Source organism: Saccopteryx bilineata, chromosome 4 (genome assembly GCF_036850765.1).
Source record: "Saccopteryx bilineata isolate mSacBil1 chromosome 4, mSacBil1_pri_phased_curated, whole genome shotgun sequence".
In the NCBI taxonomy this organism is placed as follows: Eukaryota; Metazoa; Chordata; class Mammalia; order Chiroptera; family Emballonuridae; genus Saccopteryx; species Saccopteryx bilineata.
In genome coordinates, this window is record NC_089493.1 from 182,001,548 (window position 1) to 182,023,690 (window position 22,143).

Here is a 22,143-nt window from a genome sequence, read left to right on the forward strand (position 1 = left end):
ACACGAAGCGAGGTGGCAACGCCACTCCTGACTGAAAGGCGTCGATTTCGTTCCCGTCCTCTCTCCAGAGTTTTACTACTACAGGGTCCAAATTTTGACCGGTACACTCAGCTCACTAGCCCCAAAGTTCTAGCTCCTGTCCTGTTTGTTTCTGAATGGCTGGGTGACACTACAGATGAGAAATTCCGAAAGCCAAAACCCGGATTGGGATTGCCGAGGCCCCGCCGGGCTGGATGCGTGGAGCAACAAACACGAGCGGGATGGAGAGGTATTTCTGCGGAGGGCCGTTTTATGTCCCAGCTCCCTTTGTGTTTATTCAGCCAGATGGAAAATTCCACAATGGCAGCCTTTGCATTCTGAAAAACCATATAATGAGGGCAGTGAGGGGCAGAGGAAAACAAACCAAAATAATATGCGAGCACTGTTTAGTTTTCGATCCTCTGAGACATTCCTCAAATTCTTCACTTTTCTGGTAATATGAACTCGCAACACAGCTCGCCGCAGAGATCATTAGGAACCTGGAGGGCTGCGCTTCTGAGGCTCTTTACCCAGAAGCCCTGTGACTGAGAAGAGTCACTTACACTTAGCACGGATATAATTAAACATGTTTCTGTTGAAAGGGGCACGCTCATTACGGCTAAGGACCACTTTAGAGTAAATTGAAATGGAAAGGAGGAGCGCAGACGAGGTGGTGGTAGCAAGTGGCTATTTCCAGGGACACATAAAACGCCAAATGTGTGAAAAATTATATCTTACAACCCTGCATTCTAAAAGACTTCAGAGTATCATACTATTACACAAGAAGCTTTCGTGGAAACTTACTGAATATGCTAGAGCACACTCGCCGCCTGTAGCCTCAAAAGAAAAATCAAATTGAAACCATCCCCCAAACCCTTCAGACATTTCCGGAACAAAGGGATGAGAGATTCGGAAGGTGTCTACTAGTATTAATCCACGAGGCGTCGAAAGCACGCTGGTCTAGTCTAAAGTCAAGGCAGGGGGTGCGTCTACACCTCCCTTTCACTGTAAAGTTGATTTTACGTGCAGGTTGGATGAGAGCCCTCGTACCGCTCAAAGGTATTATTACGGATCATCAGGCTGGAGGCACCTCAGAAAGCTTTGCCTTTATTACAAACATGGGATTGCAGACTTTCTGGGTCACATGAATTAAAGTAGCTGTACGCTGACTCCATCAACGTAAGACATGCTAACTTCCATGATTGACTTTTACGGTGGAGAGAAAAAGGCTGTTTTCAAGCAGCTGTTATTGCCTCCATGGAAGGAGGGAAAAAATCAATGAGAGTGAAATGAACAAGAGATTTTTGTCTGAGTCGCAGTTAATACCACTGAAGAGCTATGGATATTAAAAGGTCAACAAATAAATTAGCCGGAGTGTTATGAAATGAATGATTTGGCTTATAATTTTATTGAGTGAAAATTGTTCGCTGCCTATTAGACCAGGTAATTTTTATCTGGTGCCTCAATTACTGTTCCGTAAGCAATAATACAGTTGTAAGAGCTGTGGGTTCGATCGGTGACCTCTGAGAAGCTGGGTAGGACAGCTGACTTTAAGGTGATGGATAACTGAGCTTGGTCTCCACGAGGTGCCAAGCCTCCCTTGCCTGCAAGGGGATCTCATAAAAGAAACATTACAGCTTGATTCATTTTTACCAAAATGTTCGACTTTTCAAGTGTCAGCAGTTAAGTATAAATTGTGAAACCAGGTATTCCTGAGAAGAGTTATGACAATGGCTTTGCCCTTCTCTGTTTGGTCTCCTGGCATTCTCTTCAAAATGGTGTCATGGTAATTGGTGAATGGGAGCCTGGGGTGCCTCCTGCCACAAATGCAGTGACAAAATGGTGCCCGCACCCTCGTGAGCATGACCTGCTCGGAGGTACAAGAGCTGAACCTGGCGACCTCTGGCCGGCTCTTCTGATTCCAATTCATTGTAGCGGTTTCAGGCCCACGCTCTGGGTGAGGTCCTGCTGAGTGGCCTTGGAAATCGGCCTTCTGATCAGGATAAAAGTCTCTGCTTAAAGAGGAGGCCCTGGACAGAGGTGCCTTTTTCAGGGGTGGGTTGTAAAGTCAGCACATGAAACAAAAAAAAAAAAAAACGGCCTAGAGTCAAAATTACCCTTGAAAATCTTTGAAGTCACCAAGGGCTGGGGCTCTTGGAAACACAAAAGCCAAATATTAACTACTTCTGTGTCCCTTTGTCTTCTGGCTGCGGCTTCCCCTTCCCTTAGGGCGGAGGAGAATCAAGAGCTGGCTTGAAAAGAGAAGGACCACTGAGGAAAGGAAGAGAGGTATTGTCCTACATGCGTGCGTATGTCTATGTCTGTGCGTGTGCGTGTGGTATGTGCGCATACACGTGTGTGTGTGTACATTCATGGTTGTGGATGAGCATGTATATCTAAACTTGAGTGAGTGATCTGTGTATGCTGGGACTATGCTGGATTGTAAAGCTATCTTAGGGAAGCACAGCTATAATTGTTTTTCAGCTTCTTAAAATTGTTGAATATCATCAGTGATTATATGGACCTCCAGACAGACATCTGTAGATGAGGACTTCAAGGTCCTAACTATAACTGCGGTTAAACTCCACTGCCTCCAGAGCGCTAGGGCCCCGTGCTTATTACTCCCATGCTTACGTGAAGTGTCCCTCATAGCTGAAAACGGTGAGAAAGGCTGAAGGCCTCCTAGTGTCTGTCTCTAAGGGCTCTGGTCTGTAAGAGGGGGCCGCTGGAGGGTGCGGGGTAGGATTGAGCGCCCTACTCCCCCTTTGACTTCTTGTCCTCATGAGTCATTATAGTCAAGGCTCTTTTATGTGAGGTGTGTGATGACGGAGGTTAAAAACTTAGTCCCCTCATCAAGATGTCCCGCGCTAAAGAAGCAACTTGAAAGAGGTTCCAAAACTAAGCTATTGGAGTAAACGGTTACGGAAGTCCCTCCCACAGTGACCCCGCAGCTAAAGGGGAAAGGGATTCCGAGGTTTGTTCTGTGTGCATTTTCAGTTCATGCTGCCATTCTGCCCGGCTCAGCCATTTGTTAAACTAAGCTAACCATAGTATACGCTACCTACCACTTCCCTGTCCCCCCACCCCCAGCCAAGTTGAGGGATTGTTTTTTAAAAACTGGTTTGCAAAGTTGTCTTTTTCCTTAAAACTCCCTTTCTGAATTCTAGGAGGCAGTGCTTAGGGGTACTGGCCCTGGAGTCCAATAGAGGTGACCCCCACCACCCATGCTCTGCCACGTGTTGGCACTGTCATTGTGTCTGCGTCCTGGCCTGCATCCTGGTCTGTGAAGCAGGGTTAACACCAGCACCTGGCTCAGCAGACACACTCTGCTTACTGCACAATAGCCAGCAACAATATTGATAACCCTCCCATGTCTTCCCGAGAACCTGGACAAATGTCATGCATTCTTAGAATCAGCGTGTATTGGACGCCGTGAGTGCTATTTGCAATCTTATTGGCAAAACACTGCGGAAGATTCTGAATGGCCTAATAGCGTAGAAGTCTGGTCAGGTAGGAAACCTTCATTCCCCAGCTGCATAAGCTTTCTGTCCCTTCTGAGCCTCAGTTTCCTCATCTCTAATATGGGCATGCCACAATAATGACAAAGAGAATAACTTACTGCCATATAAGTCAGTCAATGACAAGATACATCACTGAAAACGTGTGAATTATACATCTTGTAGGGGCACTGGGCTTTTTGACTGAAGCAGCAATCTCCCTCCTCAGAAAAATGGCATGTGCACAGAAGTGCATCCTCATCACACACACAATTCTATATATAATTTCAGGGGTTCCTAGATCCAGATGAGACTCCCCTAATAAAAACAGCAGTAGGGGACACCAAGTCCCTAAACTATGAACATTATCAAAGTGGGGAAGTAGAATTTGCCTGTCAGTTTTCTGCCAGAGAGAGGAGAGGTATGGAAAATGTACTGTAATCCCTAGTTTGTGTTTTTGACAAGAGAATGCAGAGACAAAATTTTTTTGGAATCAAACATAAGCATGCATCGTCTAACAGTCTGTTCAATAAACAGTATTGGGAAAATTGGACAAATACATTAAAAAAATGAAACTAGATCCCCTTCTTACACCATATACAAGAATAAACTCAAAATAGATTAAGGACTTAAGTGTAAGACTTGAAACCATAAAACTCCTAGGAGGAAACATAGGCAGTAAAATCACTGACATTCCTCTTGGCAATATTGTTTTCTGATATATCTCCTCGGGCAAGGAAAACAGAAGAAAAAATAAGCAGCTGGAACTACATTAAACTGAAAAGTTTTTGCAAAGAAAACTGTCAACAAAAGGAAAACACAAGCTCCTGAATGGAAGAACGTCTTCTCCAATGATACAGCCCATAACGGATTACTACCCAAAATTTATAAAGAACTTACGAAACTCAATACCAAAAAAAGAAAAATCCAATTAAAAATGGGCAGAGGACCCGAATACACTTTTCTAAAGAGGACATAGTGATGGCCAATAGGCATATGGAAATAGGCCCAGTGTCAATAATCATCAGAGAAATGGAAATTTCAACCAGAATGAGATATCACCTCACACCTGTCAAATGGCGCTCATCAGTAAATCAACAAACAAGTGTTGGTGAGGATGTGGACCAAAGGGAACCCTCGTGTATTATTGGTGGGAATGCAGCTTAGTGCTGTCACTGTAGAAAACAGTATGAAGTTTCCTAAAAAAAATTCCTTATGACCCAGTGATTCCACTTCTGGATATGTATCTGAAGAAACCCAAAACACTAATTTGAAAGAATATTATGTACACCTATGTTCATTGTAGTGTTATTTACAACAACCAAGTTATGGAAGCAGCCCAAGTGCCCATCAACAGATGTGTAAATAAAAAACAGGCAATACAGATATACAATGAAATACTCCTCTACCCTATAAAAGAATGAAACCTTACCATTTCCAACAACATGGATGGACTAAAGGGTATTATGCTAAGTGAAATAAGTCAGATTGAGAAAGACAAATACCATAGGATTTCACTTTCATGTGGAAACTAAAGAACAAAATAAACAGAGCAGAAGCTGACTCATAGATACAGAGCACAGCCTGATTGCTGCCAGATGGGAGGGGGTTGGGGCGCTAGGTGAAATAAGGTGAAGGAATCAAGAAGTACAGGCTGGTAGTTACAAAATAGTCACTGGAATGTAATGATGTACCACATAGAGAATATAGACAGTAATACTGTAATAACTAGATATGGTTCCAGGCAGGTATTTGAATTATCGAGGGGATCACTTTGTAAAGTATATGATTGCTGTACACCTGAAACTATGTAACAGGGGTCGAGAACCTATGACTCGTGAGCCAGACGTGGCTCTTTTGATGGCTGCATCTGGCTCACAGACAAATCTTTAATAAAAAAAAATAACGTTAAAAATATAAAACATTCTCATGTATTACAATCCATTCATTTCCTATCACTCATGTTCATGGTTGCGGGTGGCTGGAGCTAATCACAGCTGTCCTCCAGGACAACACCAAATTTTTATTGGATAATGCGTAACGTACATGGGTCATTGTATGGCTCTGACGGAATTAACATTTTAAAATATGTGGCGTTCACGGCTCTCTCAGCCAAAATGGTTCCCGACCCCTGCTATATAACATAATATTGAATATCCACTGTAATAGAAACAGTTTTAAAAAATTAAAGCATGCTTTGTCTAGGAGTTGAGTACATCATAGGATTACTTTTGTGTCTGTATTTTTTCTTTGAGTCACTTTGGTTCCTGAATATTAATAGAGTTTCTTCAAACTACAAAACAAATCAGGAAATAAAATGAGAGAGAGAGAGAGAGAGAGAGAGAGAGAGAGGTCAGTGTCACAGTGTGGAAGATAGAGACGTAGGGTTTTCCTTTATCCTTTTCTAACCCTTCGTCATCCTGCTAACAGGCAGTGCAGTTATGCAAAGATTTCTTACTTGTATTTTCACTGATGCAACTGCAGGTTTTGAATCACTGATAGTCTTTGCATAAAGACCAAAACAATAGAAGCATAATTAGAACACACTGTGTACAGTTGACTCCAGCTTCCCTTCGCCCCAGCTCCACATAGATGATAAATCACTAAACATGCACACTCTTTAGGGAGGGCGATCTTGGGGTCTCGTCTCTCTATTGAGCAAAAACAGTGCCTGTGACTCGAGTCTAAATTTCAATTCTGCAAGTGTACAGTTAAACTGAATAATATTTGGCACAATGCAGTGCACAACCGAGCCACTAAATGGCTGATTTACTAAATTATTATTAGATGAGCCCTTGCTGTTCCAAATGAAAGTGCAGTCACTGTCTTCCTTCATGGTGTGTTCAAATTGTTCTGTGTTTAAATATTCAGCATGAGGCTAATGTGAACTGATGAACCGAGACTATAAACATTCACTTTCAATACAGATAGAGCGACAGAGATACAACATATCATGTAGCCTGCGGAGGTGAAAATGATTTATATTATATTTAAGGGATGTGGCTGCCTGCCTCCCTTCCTTCAAGGTACTCTTAATTAGCACGGCGCTGGAAAGGACTAATTCCCAGGTATAGGGAGAGCGGGTTGGTGGAGGCCGAGGTTTGCTCACGTGCCAGTGAAGGAGCAGTTTCCTTGAGGCTCTGCTGCCTGGGCAGTTCAGACTTGGAGTTTTTTTCACAGCAGCCTGCACCACACCCGCAGAGTATCGGGTCCACCAGAAGAACTATGGTTTTGACACTTGTCTTTCTAGACCCACCAGAGGGTCTAGAGGCCACCCTTCACTACCATCCATCCCTCTGCAATCCGCCTTCCTTACAGCCCACATCTGCTACCTGGCTAGGCGGGCACCTCACCGAGCACCCCAGCGACTTCTTTACTGACACCTGCTGGAATGAAGAACAACCTTTTGCTTCTGGGACAAACATAACTCCTCCCCTGTCCTCCTCTGGGAAGGCAGTTATAGGCAAGCCCTTAAAATACTGCACTCACTTACAGTAGATTAGAATTTTTCATTGGTGCCGTGTTGCCATAACAACATGAAGACAGCAGATGACTTAAGCTAAGCCTGCAAAGCAAAAGGCTGCTCATCTGGCAGTTAAAATGAATACAGTTCATTTCACAAGTTTCCCATATGGACTCTTAGTGTATGGTAATGAGGAGACCATATGGTGAGGGAAGATGCACTGAGAACAATTGGGTTCCACTGGCTGAGTGGAAGTTGGGAGAGAAAGCCCGAGTGGGAGGTTCACGCTGGTGCGCGTGCTCTCTGGGTTCAAGGTTTGGTCGGGGTTTGTTTGGGGGTTTGTTTGGGATGGTTGTTTTTCGTAGGGGGTTTTGCATTACTTAATCTGTTCCTTAATATTTCGGCTGCATGAAATGACAAACATCTCGCAAATTTTGCAATATCATTCATCACAAACTGTCAGCAGTGTTTGCAAATCTGACTTGCCAGATCTTTTAAATGTGTTGTTCTTAAAAGGCAATAGTACTAAGTTTTTAGACAAAGTGCAGGAAAATTTAAGCACTTCTGACAAGCAGAGACATTAACAGTAATCATTTTAAAAACACTCGCATCTTTTGCCTGCATGTTTAGCTGTAAATAATGCGGGGAATGTATAAAAGCTTTAAAGTAAAAACGTAATAAATACTTTTTTATTATCTTTCATAAAGGATAAAAAACGCTACGAGCCAGGTACATGCGTTATCCATACATGCGAACATATGAAGATGGATAGCTTCCAGTCCTCACGACTAACCAGGTTGAGACCGGCAAGGACAGCTGGGAAAGACCCTAAAGTCAGTTCTGACTACACATGCTTCATAAAAGATGAATATAAATGCACCAGTTAGACACGGTGAGCTAAATTAGAAGGTCAGGCCGGGCTGGGAGGGCTGAAAAATCACGCAACCAATGAGTGTAATTACTCTTTTTTAAATCTATTAAGTGGTGTTGTTCTATCAAGGCTCAGGGGTACAGGACACGGGGAACAAGATAAAGTAATGTGTATTTATTACTCCCACTGGATCAATTTACCAGATATTTTCAGCTCCATAAAGCAAAATACACAAATGCTGCCTTTGTTACTTTTCTCCAACTGCTTTATTTTCTCCAAAAAGAGGAACTGGCTCTTGAAGAAAAAACAAAAACAACAACATGTTTGCCCTGTCGAGGTCCCTGTGCCAACCCCTCTCAGTGGGGCAGTGAGAGAGGGCTGATGAGATTGTGTATAGGAGAGAGGTGAGGGGAGGAGGGGTGAGGGGGAGAGAGGTGAGGGGGAGAGGGGTGAGGGGGAGAGAGGTGAGGGGGAGAGGGGCGAGGGGGAGAGGGGAGAGGGGTGAGGGGGAGAGAGGTGAGGGGGAGAGGGGTGAGGGGGAAAGGGGGGAGGGGGAGAGGGGTGAGGGATGAGGGGGTAAGGGGGAGAGGGGTGAGGCATGAGGGGGTGAGGGGGAGAGGGGTGAGGGGGAGAGGGGTGAGGAGGAGAAGGGTGAGGGGGAGAGGGGGAGAAGGGTGAGGGGGAGAGGGGCGAGGGGGAGAGGGGCGAGGGGGAGAGGGGCGAGGGGGAGAGGGGGAGGGGGAGAGGGGCGAGGGGGAGAGAGGTGAGGGGGAGAGAGGCGAGGGGGAGAGGGGTGAAGGATGAGGGGGTGAGGGGGAGAGGGGTGAGGGGGAGAGGGGTGAGGGGGAGAGGGGCGAGGGGGTGAGGGGTGAGGGGGGAGAGGTGAGGGGGAGAGAGGTGAGGGGGAGAGGGGTGAGGGTGAGAGAGGTGAGGGAGAGAGAGGTGACGGGGAGAGAGGTGAGGGGTGAGGGGGAGAGGGGTGAGGGTGAGAGGGGTGAGGAGGAGAAGGGTGAGGAGGAGAAGGGTGAGGGGGAGAGGGGGAGAGGGGCGAGGGGGAGAGGGGCGAGGGGGAGAGAGGTGAGGGGGAGAGAGGTGAGGGGGAGAGGGGGGAGGGTGAGAGAGGTGAGGGGGAGAGAGGTGAGGGGGAGAGGGGTGAGGGGGAGAGGGGTGAGGGGGAGAGAGGTGAGTGGGAGAGGGGTGAGGGGAAGAGGGGTGAGGGGAAGAGGGGTGAGGGGGAGGGAGGTGAGGGGGAGGGAGGTGAGGGGGAGAGGGTGAGGGGGAGAGGGGCGAGGGGGAGAGAGGTGAGGGGAGAGGGGTGAGGGGGAGAGAGGCGAGCGGGAGAGGGGCGAGAGGGAGAGGGGTGAGGGGGAGAAGGGCGAGGGGGAGAGGGGCGAGGGGGAGAGGGGCGAGGGGGAGAGGGGCGAGGGGGTGAGGGGCGAGGGGGAGAGAGGTGAGGGGGAGAGGGGTGAGGGTGAGAGAGGTGAGGGAGAGAGAGGTGAGGGGGAGGGAGGTGAGGGGGAGAGATGTGAAGGGGAGAGGGGTGAGAAGGAGGGAGGTGAGGGGGAGAGGTGAGGGGGAGAGAGGTGAGGGGGAGAGGTGAGGACACTAATCACCAAAGGCAGAGTGGCAGGGCTTTCCAGATCCCAGGGGAAAGTGGAAACTGTGCAGGGTTGGCAACGAGCCTGAAGACCTGGGTTCAAATCTGTTTCCTACTCGCTCGCTGAGAAGTTGTAGCAAGTCCCCATCCCTCTGGGAACACCGGCTCCTAGGAAACAGGAGCGCCCACCTTCCAGGCATCTGCAGTCCCCATTTACTGAAGTCTTGCTCAGTGCCAGAGTGGTCTCTTGGTGTGAATGATCTCATTAGCGCCCAGCGGCGACGCGGCGGGCAGCTGCTTTAGAGCCAGGGAAAACCCAGTCTGGGAAGGATGCATCGAGTACACTGAGCACTGGATCTGGTTTTCAAAACCCAGGTCTGTCTGCCCTGACAGCCCTCTCTCTGGGCCTCTGGGCCCCTCAGAAACCTGGGTAAAACTGCACCGCGCACACAGTGGGCATCCATGACACGTTCCCTGCTCCCTGGGATCCACGGCTCCCTCAGGGTCCGCTGTCACTGGCTGCCCTTGCGCTGATGCTTGCTGATGACTCAGGAAGACAACCAGCGAATTGAAAGGGGATGAAGACACCTTTGGCCTTCAAAACAAACAGAGCTCCTTGCTCAATGTTTCTGGATTGCATTATGCATTTCAGCACCTTGGCGCTTCTGACTGACCACAGTCCCCAGCCCCCTCCCCTCAACATTGCGAAGAAAGTCGACCTTCACCCCAAAGATGGTCACATGTCCCCCCCACCTCCTGCCAGGGTCTAGAGAGGAAGGCAAGTCTGTCGGAAACAGAACAGAATGCTGCGATTTACAAACTTCAGCCTGCCCTTCCTTCCCTGTGTGCACTTGAAAAAGGAAACCAGAACACATCTGGGGGTAGTATAATTACAGTGCTTTAAACCAGGGTGTACAGCAACTAGCACTAATGGTGACTTGCAGGGACAGAATAATTTACAGGGAAGGATTCGGCTTTGCTCCTGTTCTCTCCCTTTGGTAAATGGGAGTGATGTCTGCTTTCCTGACTTCTCTCACAAGAGGCTCCAATAAAACAAAGCATATATAAGTTCTTTGAAACAGCACAAGCCAGTATACAAAGGCATATTATTATGGAAAGCTGTCTGCTTGGTCTTTGGAGCAGTTTCATTTGACAGAATATGTGGGTGGTTGTATGAATCTAGCTTTGTCTATTCACAAACACATGGGTTTAATAAAGTGCAGTTTGTTTTTTAAGGTGTGTGGTCCACGGCTCACTGAAACACTCCTGTTTGACAAACACTGACCATGACTCGAAGAAAGGCGGGGCCCGTTTTTATCCCCCTAACAATGGACAGCAAGAGGGTAAGCCTCCCAAGTCCACAGGAATACCTCGTGCTGGCTCCATCCGCCACTTCCTGACCCTGCTCTTGAACTCTCACTCCACCTTCACATTCGGAGCCAAGAGGACAACCTCTCTGATCTGAGTCACACACAGAGCTTCCTGGGGTGGGCTCCGGCCAAAGTCCTCGCACAGTCAAGTGGGAGATGCAAGCTGTGGAGTGTTTCCTCAACACACAAAGCCATTGTGTCCTTGATTACTTGCCCCAAACCCAGGAAGAGGGGGCTGGGAATTTCACCATCAGGCCACCGGGGATGAGGTGACACGTGCCCGAGCTATTTGTCCAACATTTCTGAACGTGATACTCAATTGGAAAAATGTTTTTAAAAGTAAGTACGCAAAACTCAACCCTACACCCCCTACTTGTCTTCTTTCTTTAAAGATAAAAAAAAGAACAACCTGGCTTCTTTTGACCTCATCCTTATTAAAGCCAAATTTGTTTGCTCTTTTTTCAATAAGTATGTAGAGAGTGGCAACTGTGGGCCAGACACCGTGCCAAGGGCACCCACAGGAATACCTTTCTTTCTCCTCACGTGAGCCCCAGGAAGGCGGCACGATGCTACCCCCCGTTTTATACGTGAAGAAACTTAGATGAAGGTGAATCCTGTACTCAACTGCTCGCCAGGATTAGGACTCCCTGCCCCGCCACGACTGGAAGGAGGAGCTCTCAGAAGTAAGCGTCCCGCTCTCGCTCACTGGCAGATAGTTGTAGCTACCTCTTGTTGCATGCTGAGTCAGTGATTCAAGTGGCAATTAAAAAAAAAATGTGGGAAATATTACCCTCTCCATCTGACAGAGATGGAAACTGAGGCCCAGAGAGGGAAAGAATTTTGCTTAAGAATTAAAGAAAATAATTTTGGCCGATTGTATAACTAGTCACCCCCCTCACTTTAGAGTTCTGCCCCCATGTATCTGCCTCTCCAGTCCCTTCAACAGACTCTAGAGACATCAAATGTCCAAAGTGAACATGATTCCAAGTGAAAACAATGGAGAGAATCTGGCATAGCTCCCATGGCTTCTTCCTCCCGTGGAAACACCTACAGCACTGACCATTGGGTGGACACACATTATTTGCATCACTGTGCTATAAAATCACCAATAAAAATGACCAATTAGTGCCCCATGGGAAATGCATGGGAGTTGGGTTCTTGTTAGAGGAACTAAAGGCCCATCTTTCTACTCCACGCCCACGCTATGGAAGTAGACTGCCTTTCACTATTATTAGTAGATGAGGTCATTGCTCGCCAAGAATAAACTGAGGGGAAGGGGACTGATGTGGAAGGTGGAGGCCCCTTTCAAAGACAAGGCTATGAACAGTCTGATGCATCCTAGGACTTTCCCAGGTGAACGCTCTCAGGAAGTTTCTATCAAGGTGAACAGGGCTCGGTGGGAGTGAGGGGGCCCCACTGGCCGCCAGTGCTGAGCATCCGTTGGTGGGGCAGCTTTCCCCTGGACCAGACCTGTGCTGACAGGTTGCTCTGCCTCCCAGGGCAGCAGGCACACAGGTAGAATTTGAGCATGAACGGAGCTCCCAAAGAGGTTAGCTGAGCTAGGAAGGATGCCAACTTCATTTTTCCTAAGAGCCTTATAAGTAGAAACAGACCTATTGTTAGACATACTGTTGCAAAGAGAGGGCCTCTCATCTACTCATTTAATGTACAATAGTTTTCATTTGTGTAGTGAATGAAATTTAATTCTGCTGTCCATAAACAGAGAGTGGTAGCTCAACTAATTCTGTACTTCAAACTTCCTTAGCACTTACATGTTCTCCCCTCTGAGTCTTCACAGAACTTGGCTCGCACTCTTGTTAGGTGGGCCTGTTCCTTCTGCTACGTGTGGTGTTGGGGATAATGATCTCTCCCGCACAGAGCTCAAGCTCCTTCGGTACAAAAATGGGAATATTCCCAACATGGACAACAGTTGCAGGATGACAGTACATGGGAATTTCCTTCTTTCCACGTTGCCAATTGGTGACGCATATTGCTTTATGACATAGGTTATTCTGCCTTAAATTTTTGTTTAATTTCTCACCTTCTCCCCCAGTTGGGTGGGATACCTCTAGAGATACCACTAGAGGGAAGAGGTTCTGTCTTATTTGTCCAGTTGCAAGATCTAGTATTATGTTTTGCTTTGTTCTCCCCCTTCACTGGGGGTAAGTATGAATTTTCACGTGGGTAAAAAAAGGAGTGTTCTTTTTCCTCTTGAGAACTGGGATGATGTAGTCATGAGTAACCTGGACTTTGGAGCCAGACTGTATAGCTTTGAATCTTAGTTTTGCAATTGACATCCTGTGTGATCTCGGGCAAATGATTTAACCTCTCTTTGCTTGATCAGTTTCTTTTCTAAAATAGAAGTGGTAATAGCACCAACCTCAGGGGCTTTTTGAGAGGAAGAAATGACACAATACATGTAAACATAAGTACAATATTACCTGGTACATAAGTGCTTGCTACTTTTCTTATTTCTTATCTTATAGTATCAAACACACAAAGTACAAAATTACTGAGTTGCTTACCTATGCACTAATTTTTATCAATGGTAAAATTTCCTGCCAATCACCCAAGCCCCAATTTCCAGAGACCACAACCCAGAGAAGAGGTATTCTGACCTTTGGCAAACGCTCAGGGTCTCCAGGGTGCCGGGGAATGACCTTCTGCAACCTCTGGAAGCCATAATCAATGGTGGGTTCGTTGAGCGCTGCAATGAAGAAGTCACACAATGAGAAAAATCTCAGGAAACAGAACACGATTTGTAACACTAATGGTGTAGTAGCAATAACTGGGAAGTCTAAAGCTTAATTGATAACCTTTGAATTAGATCATGAAATGATCAGACAAATGTTTCCTATGCTGAACATTACCACCATCTACTTCTGCTATTGACCATGGCAGGGAGTGACTCCCTCAAAAGGCCATGTAGTGACAGGTCGTGAACCCTGCTCTTCTGGCCAAATTTCATATTCCTTACATTATTAAAACTAGAAAGTAAAACTGTATTTAATGTGAAGTTTCAGGCTTCACTTGAGTCAAAAGCTGAGGTCAAAATGCTCAAGCGCTTGTTGGAGGATATCTACAGATCATAAAAAGCAGGAGAGTTAAAAAGTACTTGCTTCATTACAAACTCTGTAGTGGACCTCAGTTGATAAAATATCTCGGTGCCTTCTGTGGCACTTAAGCCTGCAAGAGTATGGTGAGAGGCAGAGAGCTAGGCATTGAAAAATGACTTTGCCCTGGCCAGATAGCTCAGAACTACAAAGCCTGTCTTTTCATTTAGTATGGGAGAAAATATGTGGTTGAACACTTGGATTTCACTAAAAAAGAAGAACCTAAAACCATGGCTAGAGCATTGTCCCGGAGCACAGAGGTTGCCAGTTCGATCCCTGGTCAGGGCACATACAGGAATATCTCCTTTGTTCCTGTCTCTTTCTCTCCCTCTCTCTCTCATTCTCTCTCTCCCTCCCCATTCCTCTCTCACTAGAATCAATTTAAAAAAAAAAAAAAGAAAGAAAAGAAAATGACCTTGGTACAACACCCTTATATCTAAAATGACAGACTGATTCACCAACATCAATATTATTTCAGGAAAAAGACCAGCCTCTACGAATCACTAGCTTACAGCAGCTGGGTCTCCCAAAATTCTTTAAAAAAATGATTAAAGAGAAACCTGTAATAATATTTGGAGACAATGGGCCCTGTTGTACTCGACTACAGCCCCTGCAAAGCATTCTTAAATGAAACACAATACAAAGTGGACTCTGGTCTGTCGTTCTCCGATCTCCTCCCCAGGGTGTGAAATAACTCCCGCCTTTGTCCCCTGATGCAGGAGAGATGGTAGCTGCATCTTCTACCTGTGTCCCTTGTATCTTCTAAGTAATGGGTGGTTTTAGGTTCTTCTTTTTTAGTGGAATCCAAGTGTTCAACCACATATATATTTTCTTCCATGCTAAATAAAAAGACAGGTTTTGTAGCTCTGAGATTTAGCTATACATTAGAAAACAAGTTGCCACGTGCTTTACTTAAAATGAATTTCCATTAACCTAAATTTTAAAAGTAAGATTCCTACTACTACTAACTTAAAAAAAAAAACTATATTAAATTCAAATAGGTCCCAAGGCTAATGGAAGCAATTTGTATACCAACCCAAACTGACTGGCCCACTTTTCAAAATACAGGTATGATAATTTCGTGGTTTTAAAAGGACATTTAAATTGAAAGACTGTGAATTTAGTACATAATTATACCAATAGAACCCTTTAACTTGTCAACTTGTAAATCTAAAAGGCTATCAATCATTCCTAAAGAGGAAATAAACCTTAAAATTCCTTGATTGACAGTGCTTACTTTTTATGTAAGAAAAAAAAATAGGGGGAAAAAAAGGCTGCCTAAAGTGGCCAGAAATCCATTTACAGAAGTACATTGTTTTCCATAGGTGAGTAAAAAGCCAATAATTACACCTTCAAAAGACACATAAATCAGAGTAAGTACTTTCTCCTCACTTGTATATTTTAAGTTAAAGTGAACTTCAGGTAACTTTTTATTAAAATGATTTTTTCCCCAAATGCAATCCTGTACTTATTGCAGTTGTTAATAGAGTAGCATTTTCATTTCAGGTAACGTAATCATTTTTGGAAATACGAGATTTAGTCATGCCTCCCCCTTCCAAACAGTCAACTTTCAACCTGTCTCTTGTGGAAATTAACTAAAATTACACCCAGGTGTACCAGATCTCTCTATGCTAGTATATGAGTTAAGGCACAATATTTATGATTCCTCCCATTTTATGATTACTTTCTAAACCCTTGAGAAGAATTCTTTTTTCAAATTAGACTTGTCGAGAAAAAGCCCTAGGACTCTTTATGCGGGGAAGCTGCTCCTTGTAAAAATCTATGGGATTTAATCAAGAAATGCACGAGGGTGACAGGAATGAGCACCTAGGTTTAAGTTATATGTCACATCCATCCCCTACCCATCATACTAATTGCTAACAAAAAAAAGTTTAACCATAAAAATAGCTTTAGACAATTAAATGCATCATTTTAATATCTGAAGACATAATTTAGCATTCTGAAAATTCCAATTTTTGGCTTTATTTTTCAGTCTAAGCCACCAATAAAATTTGAAGGATAGACCCACCCCCTTCAGCTGTCTGCATAATGATTCAATTCCTACTGTGTCAAGGAACTGTGGTTGCTAACCGAAAGACTGTATGATGTTCGGGACCAGTGTTTCTCTGGCCCTACTGCCGATACACAGCAGAATGATTGACACTTAATATCTGCAATTAAAAGAACCGTTTCCAATATCATATGGAATTAATAGCTAAAGAGCTGCAGAGGAGTCACTTTGCCGACACGAAGAGTAATTGAATTAGATGCATTAAACTCATTAGTCAAAGAAAAACAGGCATCTACTCTACAGAAGTCTACTGTGTTGGAGGAAATAGTTCAAATAGTAAGACAAAGACTTTTATTTCCCATGCCTTTATGACTTTCTCTATGCTCCTATCTTTAAATTTGGTAATCTGCCCTCAATTTCAGTACTGAATATTACAATGCAATTGTCCAGTGTTGTGCACAAAGATAACACTCAGACATGCAAGACAAAGCTCGCTGTCTTAAACCCAGAAGGTCTGATGATGTCTCTGATTGCAGTGACTTGAGAAAATGATTAAACCAATTGCTGAGTGGGAGCAAGCATCTAATAAGGAATAAGGATTCTTTAAAAACTAATAATAATAATAATAATAATAATAATAATAAATGGCCTAAAAACAGATGAAATGTCTATGGAATAGGAGGCAGTCCCAGAAACAATGCTGTAGGGAAGAAACGTATTCACTGACAGAATATACGGCCAGGTTACAAGACCATGTGTACACTATGGTTACTTTTTTGAAAAAACAAACATACAGAAAATGAAGAAAATATGTTCATGTATCCACTGCCTAACAGTAGTTATTTCTAAAAGAAGGTCTTAAAATGCTTTTCTTCCTTCTCTTTGTGCTGTGCATTCTCTAAATTTTCCACAATGAACATATATTACTTTTATAATCAAAGAAAAAGGTTAAGAGCAAGAGATTATTGCCAAGATGGAATTTGACCTGCTTGTATAAAGTAATGACATAAGAAACTATGCCTTAAAAGGGGGTCTGTGTACCCTTTAATAACCTTGCATAGGTTATTACAGACCATAAGAAAAATAAGTAGTATACTTTTGGCCAGTTGTATAAATATGTGACTATTCATAAACTCTCTGAAAAATCAACAGAGAAGGTAACGGGGAGGAATCATAAAGAATGGTATATTTATTTCATCAGTGAGGGTAGTTGTACCTTAGGGACATACATCTACCCTGCAAGAATGTAATATAAAGTTAATCCTTCAACAAAGTGACCTCATTGTATTCAAGCACAGGGCTCAGGGGACACCAGCAGAAATGGGGCTAATCAATTTTTTTCCCCTAAAACTTGGGACAGTTCCGAGAATCCAGTAGAGAAAGAAAAAAACCTAATTGAGCATAATTAACCACAAATAAAGAAGCATGAGCATTTTAGATTGAAAAAAAGTAGAAAAAAACAGATGAGCCTATAAATTGCAAAAAGAAAGCAGTGATGAGGGCAGATTATGTGGCCCGCTCCGCACCCCGAGTGCGCACTCTTTGACTAGGGTTCGGGAGGGTGTCATCCTGGACCAGGTAGGGATGGGAACAGCACAACGGAGGCTCAGAGGTTTAAACATCTATAAGCACAAACCAAAAAACCCCCACAAAACTCCATTTTTAAATGATCAGAAGAAAATGGGGCCAATGTGGGCATTTCAAAAATTCTCCACTGATTCAATCATCACTCTTAGTGCCTACCATGTGTTCAGATGGCATTTGGAAGAATTACCTGCTTTGTGTCACAACACGAGATGCTCTCAGAAATAGCCTTTCTGAGAGGTATACTGAACCCAGGTCAAGAGGACAGGCGAACTACTTTGTGGAGCTAGAACGCGGCAGGCTGCCCTCCTGGTCAAGAACCCCTTCTCTCGCCTCCCTGATGGTCAGAAGGTGGGTCACCACCGCTGCTTCTCTTTCTGGCCTATAGTCTTCCCGAGGGTCACACTATCACTTAACAGGGGCACATGGATTTCAAGAGTGATCAGGCTCCTGGAAAGGCACAGGCATTTGAATTAAGATGTCTTCCACTGACCTGTTCAAACTCAAGAGGCAGATACATACTAGCTGAACAAGCTGGGTGGGACCTTATGGAGCTGCGTACGTACACTATTGTGCGTCTGAAACTTCTTACACATGCATGAAAAGAGCAAGTGTTTCTACACAGGAGAGCAAGCTCGCAGGGCAGACATATTGGCTGAGATTTCAGAAGGGTCCCCTCACTCACAGCTGCACTCTGGTCCTGGGACTGGATGTTAGTTGGAAGCATGGGATAGATGAATGGAGCTGGCTTTGCGGCTTCATCAGTCATTTGTTTAAAAAAGTAAATGTTAAGTGGTTGGAAAAATAAAACTCAAACCAGGTGCCGGGACTGCTGATACATAGCGTTGGGTCCCTTCCCAGTCTCACAATCTCAGGCTTCTCAAAAGGAAACCAGGAATCTTCTATGCAGAACCCTTCACCTTAGAGCTTCAGCCGAGGTCCTGGTCAAGACACAGCAGCCTGGTTAGAGAGAATTGCTGTTTACAGTGTCCAAATTGGTATGCAGCTTGGCATGCTATATGCAAATAAAATTTAGAATAATTTGACTATATTTTATGCACTAAGAGTAATAAACAAGCTTGCCAAATCCATTCAAAATAACTGATAATAAGTATATCCTAACTACATATATAGGCAGATTGTGGCCTTTTCGTGCCTTTAGTTATTGTTGTTGTTTTTTTAATCCACTTCACAAACATATTAAATAAAGAAAATTCTCTTTAAGGGGATTTATTTGCAAATTAAAATCTCATAGTCTGGCCCTGGCCAGTTGGCTCAGTGTTAGAGTGTCGGCCTGGCGTGCAGGAGTCCCAGGTTCGATTCCCGGCAAGGGCACACAGGAGAAGTACCCATCTGCTTCTCCACCCCTCCCCCTCTCCTTTCTCTCTGCCTCTCTCTTCCCCTCCCGCAGCCAAGGCTCCACTAGAGCAAAGTTGGCCCTGGTGCTGAGAATGGCTCTGTGGCCTCTGCCTCAGGTGCTAAAATGGCTCTGAAGGCAGCAGAATGATGCCCCAAGATGGGCAAAGCATCGCCCCCTGGTGGGCATGCTGGGTGGATCCTGGTCGGGCGCATGCAAGAGTCTGTCTGACTGCCTCCTCGTTTCCAGCTTCAGAAAAAAACAAAAAAATCTGATAGTCAAGACAGATATATTCTCAGTTATGAAAATTGATTTTTCTCTTTTCAGAATTTTATTTTGTTTTGTTATGTTTTTTTGAGAAACCACTGCTCTGTCCTCCTGAACTTCTTAGCCACTTATTCCGGGCCACAGTGGAATGAGGCCCGATAGCGGCGTTCCCAGCACAGGGAGGGGAGCACTCTGGGTGCCATTCCAACGTCACAGTGCAGAACTCCCTGCTTTTACAGCTCAGCGACTCACTGCGGTGTTTTAACATATTTCTGGGGTTTTAATTTCCTTTTTTTAATGGCTGTGTGACATGATGTCATTTTGACTGGAAATAAAAAGAAACGCAGATATTATTGGGAAGGTCATATTTATATTCTATTGCCATTTAATGTCCAAACAAATATCTAGACTCTCTGCCAAATAATAACTAAAACCTCATAGCAGAGGCAATGATAAAACCAGCACCTGGGTCTCCAACCTTCCCTGGTGACTACTCTAGATTTGAATGAAAGGGGGTAACAACAGAACCTTTCCCTCCAAAGCAGATCCATTCTGGGCAGGAGCGTTATTACATATGTGTTAGGCTGAGCCTTTCTGTTCCATAATGGCCCCTTTTTCCCTTCAGTCACTAAATTAACAACCAGAGGTAAACAATAAAACAGCAAGTTACCTCCACGAACCTATCTTTAAGACTAAAATATATTATATAAATCGAAAGAAAAACCCACCAGAAGCCTACACAAGAGCCAGAAAACACGGCTCACAAAGAAGTCTGCGCATTTCCAGCCACTTGGCGCTTTTCTTACTTGCCTAGCAGGTCAGTGCAGGCACAGGATTTGGGGCCATCTCTTCAGTTGGAGGGATCCACTCCCTGAGAAACCTACACCCAAGCCCTTGCAAGCAGGAGCCTCTCTTTTCAGTGCGAAATGCTTTCCCAGCCTGGCGCCCCCGCCTCAGGAGCCAGCCAGATAGATCCAGGAGAGCTATGCGAAGAGGCTCACCGAACTGCAGAGAGCTGTAGCTGAACCAGAAGGGTGTCAGGGTGAAGCCAGCATGGGCAGAACCTACCAAGAAAGGAGCCAAAGGAAAATTTCCAAACTGGCTTTGAACACGCTCTGACTTCTTATGTGTATCTTGATGTGTGGCAACAACTATGCGATTCAAAAATCAAGCAAAGGAATAACACCTCTCTCTGCCGAAGGTCCGATGAGTTGGCCTGTGTGGCCACGTCCTCTTTACAAGGTGTGGATGGAGCCAGAGCGGGCGGGGTAAAGACTGGAGAGAGAAAGGGAGCTGGAAAGTGGATGAGAGCCCAACAGGACGAAACGCAGAGACGCTCAGAGAAAGAGATGCTAGGCCCCGAGGGCTGTTACCTTGGAGGGCCAAGAACTTGCGTGTGTTTGGAAATTAATAACTCCTCCAGAAGCAAAAGCAATCAAGAGCAGGAAGGAAGAATTAAGAGGGACTTTCTTTTGTGTGGTTTTTTTTTTTTTCAGAATAAAAATAGCTTTGCTGTTTTTCTAAATTTAAAGGTAATACATTCTTATTGTATAAAAAATACAAAAGAAACACAAAAAAAGAGGGAAAGAACCCTAACAGTCCCACTCATATCTAATCTCTATCTCTATTTATGTACGCTTTCAAACATTTTCACAATGCTATTTTATATAATTGTAGATTATACACATATTTATATCCATCTCATTCTATTTAATGGTTGTAGCATATTGTATTACACGGACGACCATAATTTTTGTAACAAATCCCCTGTTAAAGGGGATGTATGTTTTCACTGATGTAAGACTGCTATAATCAACAACACAGGAGAAAATTTTGGATATAAGGATATGCACATTTCAACTATTTTGATACATACATTTCCTAACTATCCTTTATAAAATTTATCCCAATTTGTACTTCAACTTTTTAAAAGACATCTATCTACAAAAAACCCCGCTAATATTTAAGATTTTTGCATCCGAATTCAATTCTCTAAGTTATAAGGACAACTGATGGTTTTGAATAGACGTTAAGGATCACAATGTCTACTTCTAGAGTTGTCATTTTGAATATATTCTGAGGTCATGTAAGAGTCTTTTCCCAGTAATATGTATCAAAGTGCTTTATAGACACCATCTCATTGATTCCTTCAATATTTTCTTGACAGCCTCTCTTCCCAGGTGAGAAACTGAGGCACAGAAAGATCTGGCTATTCCAAGATGACTACTTTTTCTTTAATACTGATAAATTTCTATAAGACCTGCTACCATATTGATTAAGCTACTTCCTTCCTAAATATCTGTGAAACAGATATCCAGCACTAAGAGGAATTCTTATTCCCTGGACTGACTTCATACAGGTGAACAGGTTACTTGGCCCGATTTCTTTACTTAAAGCTCAGCGTGCTAACAAACACCTTTTGGGGAGACCATATTGGTGTTTCAAACTTGCTCCACACGTGATCCAGAAACTGTGTTTTCTGTCTCATCAAGTTCTCCTAGGTCTGAGCTAGATTCTCAAATGTTGCTCTGTCTTTCAGGGGAAAAAAATAGACACAAAATGCTGTTGATGTATATCACACCAACTTACTTCCCACCACACCCTGTTGCTATTTTCTAAATGATCCATGGTGAGAAGTCATTGGCAGGCGTAGGGCAGCTCTTTATAAACAGACCCCATTCTGGCCCTGGAAGATTACACTCTATCTAAAACCGGAAGTAGGTGAACATACCATAATCAGGGGATGGTATACTGCTCTCTAATAGTAATAAGGTTGAGAAAGTTGCCTGTTTATGAATATGATGTGTTCTGACAGCTTAGATTTCCAAATCTGATGCAAGTTTAAAACAATTAAATCCCTCATGCAAACTGAAACCTAAAGATCTTTATGACTTTTCTTTTTGCTTTCAATCTTTTTCATTTGGGGTTTTTAAAGAAATTTGGATCCTATTTGAAGAAGAGGAGGAGGATTCTCACTGTGTAAAGGATGACGGTG

General features: G+C 44.1%; 1 protein-coding gene across 8 annotated transcripts in view; it reads right to left on the reverse strand.

Moving 5' to 3' along the window:
* EBF1 (EBF transcription factor 1) overlaps positions 1–22,143 on the reverse strand; it is a 389,332-nt gene that overhangs the window by 21,395 nt on the left and 345,794 nt on the right. For all 8 annotated transcript variants that reach the window (XM_066273163.1, XM_066273159.1, XM_066273162.1 and 5 more), the window contains exon 11: positions 13,435–13,523. In XM_066273163.1, coding sequence (XP_066129260.1) covers positions 13,435–13,523 — 89 coding nt within the window. The remainder of the gene's footprint in view (positions 1–13,434; positions 13,524–22,143) is intronic.